Source organism: Anopheles stephensi (assembly GCF_013141755.1).
Source record: "Anopheles stephensi strain Indian chromosome Y unlocalized genomic scaffold, UCI_ANSTEP_V1.0 chrY3, whole genome shotgun sequence".
NCBI lineage: Eukaryota > Metazoa > Arthropoda > Insecta > Diptera > Culicidae > Anopheles > Anopheles stephensi.
Genome location: NW_023405002.1, coordinates 1 through 7,255, shown reverse-complemented (window position 1 = coordinate 7,255; position 7,255 = coordinate 1). Strand labels below are relative to the sequence as shown.

At 37.2% G+C, this 7,255-nt stretch overlaps 1 protein-coding gene across 1 annotated transcript; it reads left to right on the top strand.

The window, feature by feature from the left end:
- Positions 1–2,236: 2,236 nt before the first annotated feature.
- LOC118515194 (ATP-dependent RNA helicase glh-2-like) lies at positions 2,237–3,362 on the top strand. Its single transcript, XM_036061893.1, has 3 exons — positions 2,237–2,262; positions 2,980–3,190; positions 3,264–3,362. The coding sequence occupies exons 1-3, from the start codon at positions 2,237–2,239 to the stop codon at positions 3,282–3,284; spliced, it is 258 nt and encodes an 85-aa protein (XP_035917786.1). The 3' UTR covers positions 3,285–3,362.
- Positions 3,363–7,255: the final 3,893 nt, after the last annotated feature.

Sequence of the window (7,255 nt, the reverse complement as noted above, 5' to 3'; positions counted from 1 at the left end):
TGTTTATTGCTACACTTTGCCAAAACCATTGTACCGATTTGAATTTAAATTTTTCTGCGTATATGGTAGGTATGAGAATAAGATTTATAGTAGTTTTTATGCCGATAGGTGATCTATAAGTCGGATCATACTGTGCTACCTTATGCTCCGCTATTGAAGACTATATTACAATCAAATGAAAAAATAAATAAATAAAACACACACGTAAGGTTATTTGAAATATTTATTTTACTAACAATTTAAGTTGAATCGATACAATTTTGAAAAATTAAAATGCATTTTTTTCATTAGGTAATCATGTACTTCAGGACATCAAGGAGACAAAAATTCCGTGAATGCAGCAGAAAAGTTGATATTCATCAAGCATATCTATGTGCACCAGTTTTGAATTTGTCTCATTTTTTTTTTTTGAGAAACGCTTTCAACCATCTTCATAAGCTATTATTTATTTTTTTATGCATGAGAAGCTTTTATTTATTTGACTGTGTACAAATACAAGTTATAAACGCTTGAGATGAGAAAGACAATGGGGTGGTTAAATTACCATGCAAATACACAATTATGTGTTAGGTTAATTATTATTTCGGTTGTAGTATCCATCTCCAAACATGTAAATATTATTTACAAGGGACAGATAAGTGGTTCAGATATGGCCTCACCAGAGTTATACTAACACCTGTTTGTTCTAAAATAAATCAATAAAAAGTTTTGAAAAATCATAAAACATTTTATTTTTAAATACACCTGTTATACTTACGTCACAATTCTACACACAGTTTAATTATTCCTTTTTTGCACTATTAAAATGTATCAAAAATAAAATTGATGGAAACCAAAGATTTTTTTTTGGATGAATACATAAGCGTAGAGATCATTTGACATTTTAAAAATATAGATTTCCACGAGTACCTTTCGGAATCGGAAACCTACCATATAAGAGCAAAAACAATTTTCAGAAAGCTAAACCTATAGAAAGTAAAGTATAATACAGCAATAAAGTTTCAGGAATTCATCAAAATTAACAGCTTTTAAAACACAACTAACTTACACGAGCTTAAGGGTTTTTGTTTTGCTTCTAGAAAAGACTCAAATATTGAAGAGTGAAGTGCCTAGCTCGCTTTGATTGACTGATTATTTTGCTCTATTTTAATCAGTATATTATTTTTAAGTATTTCTATAAAAGTCATCCGTACGTAAGGCTGACTACCTTTTCTACGGGTAAAATTAAGTCACAGAAAGCCAGAAATGGTAGGCCGAGACCTCTCGAGGTTGTTGTGCCAAAGAAGAAGACTATAAAAGTGTATTGTGTTATTTTCACAATAGAATCTTGATTTGAGCTATTCATGTAAACCGATTGTTTGCACCTTATAGGCAACCGGCATGCCATTCCCGAAGGCGATCACGATCGAATGAATTAATGGAATGCATGCTATGGGTCTAGAATAGGAATAAATATCCCTCAAAAAAGAACAATCAAGCAGTGCACACGTTTCTTACAACACCTCTTAAGACATTATTCTTAGATTTCTCCGCGGCTCTCCCCCGAAGTATGTTGATAAGATAATTTAATAAATTATTCCATATTTTTCCAACTTTTTGAGCATCTTCCATGCCAAATCCAATTTTGAAAATATATAAGGAAGGCCTTATAAAAAACTGGAATGAATATTGAATAAATAGAATGTAATATTATAAATTTAAAAAAATGAAAAACAAAATCGTCGTCGATCGTAAAAACTTAAACCCAAATTCACAATTTCTAACTCGTCTATTTGGCCTTATATAGCTTTCTATGATTTTTGTTACCGGTAACTGGATGATAGTCAGTCTTGCACACCCCCGGACCGTACCAACAGCATAATAGCATGCCAAAAAAGCACGATACGTCACTATCACATTTATCTAAAACATCAAGCTTTTGTTTTATTCCCAAAAACAGATGCTTGTTTAGTTTGATTAGTCAGATGAAACGTATCGTAGACATGAGCTCTATTTAAAAATTAATTTATATTAAGAATAACTAAATCATGATAGAATTCAATATTTATAAATACAACAACCCGTAAAGACAAGCTTCGCGTGTATGGTACGAAATTTTGTGAATGATTCTGTGAAAAACCAGTCAGTAAAATAATCAGTTGACATTTGAACGAGGCATAACTTACATCAAAATACTTCTTTGTTCCGAAATATACGTTACATTGCATTTTCAAGGCATATGTTCGAGGTTGCAACCATGTATTCAACCGCTTACCAGTTCATGTAAATAATATTTATATATTTAGAGATGGATACTACAACCTGGCCGAGGACAACAGTGTGGCAAATATCGCACTTCAAGAAAAATAGATCAGCTAGAGCTAGAGAAAAGCTGCTGGTCTTACAAAAGGAAGTTTCGGAGATGAAACTACAAAGCAAAGCAGAGAAAAACGAACCTGATTTTAAGACGATCGAGAGTTTGGTTCCCCCGCTCAGCGGACAAAATGGCGTCGATATTGTGATGTGGTTCGAAGAACTGGAAAGAGTTTTTGGATTGCTCAGCGTTGACGAAAAACAGAAGCTGGTAACAACCCTTCGACTGCTTTCTGGGACAGCTCAAGAAATTGCTCGTTCGTCGGGACTATTCGACTACAGCTCTCTGAAACAAACGCTCGTCGACACTTTTCAACAAAAATACTCTGTTGAAAGTGTGTATCACCAGTTACGTTGCCGCCGCCTGTCTACAATCAGAATCGATCATCAAATACTTCATCGATATGAAGAGCATTGCTAGAAAAGCAAAAATCCCTGAAGGTGAACTGATTGACATCATTATCGAAGGAATAGATGATCCGGTCAATACTGCCGCTATGCGTTTCGCCGCTCGTCGAATGGATGATCTCCTACCTATGCTAAAGAGATATGAAGAAATACGATCACGCCGTCCACCACCATCTGCACCAACGGATAACGATATGTTCGCAACGCATCGGGTAACAGCGAGCAAATAAAGTGCTACAACTGTCTGCAGCTAGGGCATTATCAGAGCCAATGTCAACGACCTCAACGTCCCTATGGATCGTGCCTTCGGTGTTCACAGACGGGCCATTCACATCGAGAATGTCCAAGCCGTAGTAAAATACCAGCCGCCGCTGTGAATCCAACAAACGAGGACTCGGGCTTTTTACAACAAATTCAAGCCATGCAGGAGGTATGTGTTACGTTTTTAGCTTTAAGCGGGCCAAACAGTTTCCTTCCACGTGTGTTATCTCTTTTCGATTCAGGAAGCCCCAGAAGTTTTATAAATGAAAATTTGGTTCCTCCATGCCTCTTGAAACAACCGGAAAATTCAGGATATTGCGGTTTAGGTAACAGTGCGCTACTATCGCTTAGACAAACTGATTGTCGAATTAAACATCAAAATAATGAAAAAATACATGAGTTTATTATCTTACCGAAAAATTGTATGTCATGGCCTGTTATTATAGGTAGGAACCTTATGCTGAAATTAAACATTTCTCTAGCCATATTTAAACGTCATATTTACGATGAAAGCGCCTTATTAAAGCATAAATTGAAATCGAAAATACCTTCCCTGAAAACACACGTGGTGAAGAAGCTCAGAGATTTAGGAATTCTGAAAGAATCGTGGGGTGATTTACAGGTAGATAAAGGACAACCAGCCAAATTATTGACGTTTCCTCAAGATAATTGCGCAATGAATACTTTCCTGGAAATGTGCGCTATAGACAATTCATCCATTACCAATCCCTCATTTGATATAGGCAAGGATCTTCTAAGGAACAGATCTCTTTGGTAGCTAGAGCTGTTGAAGAATGTTACTGTAAATTTCCTTCAGAACAAAAATTACCACCGGAGCAAGGAATGAAAATAAGTTTGAATCACAACACTCCAATATTTTGCAAGCCGAGACGTTTGTCTTACGCTGAACGAAATCAAGTTAGAGAAATTATTAGAAATTTGCTCGAGAAAAACATAATCCGTCCTAGTAATTCACCTTATGCCTCGCCACTTGTATTGGTAAGAAAAAAGAACGGGGAAATCCGAAAGTGTGTAGATTATCGGCCTTTGAACAAGATCACGATTCGCGATAACTACCCTTTGCCACTGATTGAAACATGTCTCGAACATTTGGGGAACAAGCGTTACTTCACTTTACTTGATTTGAAAAGCGGTTTTCATCAGGTTAAAATGGATGAGAATTCCATCCAATATACAGCGTTCGTTACGCCTGACGGACAATATGAATATTTACGTATGCCATTCGGGCTGAAAATGCACGTTTACAAACTCGAGGGTTTTTTTTTGGTATTTGCATGGTAGTATTAACCACTTAATTGCCTTTCTGCGTCCAAGTAATTATAACTAGCATTTGTATATACGCTAAGAAATAATAGCTTATGGAGAGGGTTAAATGCATTTCTCAAAAATAAGAGACAATACAGAAAAGTCTCAAATACATATACAGGAGAATATCAATGTTTCTGCTGTAATCAGGACACTCGTTCTTGCCCTGAGAATCATGTATAGAATACAAAAAAAAGTTCCCCAGTATCTTGTCTGGTAATGTGGTACATAGAGAAGCATAGCAAACATACGGAACATTAGCAGCATAATAACTACAGCAAACATTATTCTCATTCTTACCATAGGTGTAAGAACTAACTTTATCGTGGAATTTTGAAATAGGACACTTCGACAGTATAAATTTTAATATTACTGACTGAATTCCTTAATACTTGCTGAAAACATAGTCTTTAATGAACAACCTCGATTTCCCATCACGAAATGCCACCAACCTATAGGAGCCAAGCATAGAGTCGGATTTAGAATAACACAACTAAGAGTAAATGATTAGAAAAACCAAAGTTCAATTCAATAGACCAATCCAATGTTTCATTTCAGTTTGCTAACACTTATGTGTTCCAATAAAACCTTATTTTATCATTTCATTTTATTATAGAGTCTATCAGTTTTCATGACTACACTGCATTGGTGGATATTGAAAAAAATCTGAAAAATGTATGAAGTGGCATCGTTTGTCTTTATTTCAAGAGGTGGTTGCCTAGGTATGGAATTTGGTTACACGATCAGGCAGGTGAGCATGAAAAAAATATTTTTCAGAATTCAGAAACGACTTGTATATTCAATTTTTGATAAAAAAAAATTCTTCGGATGGATGGAAAGAAATGATTAGGAGTCTGATGGATAAGACAGGCTGTCCGTCTTATTCAACTATGAGCTACAAGCACAAGTTCAGCAAGCACAAGGTCCACTGTTAGGCGCTAGTTGTTGAGCCAGTAAAGCTATCCAGTCCGTTTCATTAACGTACGAACTGCTAAACGGTTCGAAATTCCAGTAGAATCAGAGACGAAGGCGCGAACCTTTTACCTTAACGCAGCCGGTACCTACCGCCATGTGTTAGACTGCGATCCTGTAATGTTTAAAATAGAATGACCTGCCCAGCTTGCAGGAAATCGATCAGCATGGTAGACGGCTTGTAAAGCAGGACAGATATATGAATATCGTACGTAATTTTCTGTATGATAGCCTTCCGCCGATCTTTTCCGGTGATTGCATAACGTTACATCCGTTAAAAAGTTAAAGAATACAACACACCCGGATCCACTAGAGCCTAAGTACCAAAAACGGTTTCGGATGTTCACACTAAAATATGTTTAAACACGACCGCGTTAGGTGTACGATCACATCTCTTATTACTAATTAATCACATTTATCACGAGATTTATCAACACAAATTTTGTCTGCATGCAAGTGCACAATCATACACATATGGTGCACATGCCGACAGCACAGCGATTCCTTTTAATATAGAACAGGGGCTCTTCTCCGGTTTAGCCAAAGGTAAGAAACATCTAGGAGCTAACATATGCTCCATAATCCGGCAGCAAACATCCAACGGGATGCTGCTGCTTCCGGCGGCGGATAAAAATCAGTTGCACATTGTACCACAGGTACACCAGTATGAAACGCATACTGATAGAATTGCCGGCTGTTAAGGCGCATCTTCATAGATGCTAGCGCTGGTTACGGTGCGGCCACTGTTGCTTTAAACAGACACCTCTGCATCCTCCGGTAACAAACATCCGACCGGGAGTTGAACCGGTACGCAGCAAATCAGCAAAGTGTCTACGCGCAGCCCAAACACTCACTAAATGTATGCGACGTATCATTAACGTATCGTAGAATATAACTGAAATAATTCCAAACAGCAACCAATAAAGGCGCCATTAGTCAAAATCTTAAAAAGGTCGAGGAAAATAAACGATCACTTCCCTGCACAATACCAATCCAAATGCAATGTAAACAAACATCCCCCCTCCGATTGACAAACACGCAGCGCGTGTGCAATAGACCTGACCATTTTCGAACTGTCAAATCTTTGTTTGGGACTCTATTTTACCTTTTTACCCCAAGGTGTATGTATTTAGAAGGTGAACTTTTGTCGATTTGACAGAGCACCATTATCCCATAAACTCTTTATCCTAAAATGTTTAATTAAGTACCATTTCTCTATTGTACTGCAGTTGTACGCGATGGAATGCACAGCCCTGTGTTTCTAGGGTGTTCGTTCCAGTCAAGCTAAGAATTTGGCGTCTAGGACAACACATGGAGTCAACGGGATACGAGTTTTTGGCCAGATTTGCTCATCTGCCGTGGTTTCCTGCAGGGAAACATAATGTCTTCACTAGTTGCCGGCGATCTTATTATGGGTAAGTTTAGGGACAATGCCACCTGAAACAACGCAAGGAAGTCGACATGGAGACACAGACAAATTAAGGAGAGACTTTACTTTACGATAAAAAGAATTTCGATTAATTGTAAGACAATCAAATTTTGATTGTCGGCCAGGTAGCAGCTCTGCGGAACATGCGGAACATTTCCTGTAATCATTTTAAGACGACGGCATGCTTTGCCAAAGAGAACAAAACATTCAATACATAGTATTACATAGCCTTTAAAATCACATGATTAGGATCATTGGTGGATTACTGATTTGTATAAATTCATCAGTAAATTAATTCACCTATACGAGTCAGTACGTATTATGCGATTGCCGACACACCAGATCGGTGTTTATGAAAATCACGATCTTATGATTTAGATAACGGTTGGCGTTTCGTGCGTTTAATTTCTCGATACTAATCATTGTATCTAACCGTCGCGGATTACGATAGATCGATAGATACGGTTAAAAGATCGACTCTCTATGCAGTATTCGCGTCAATGTTAT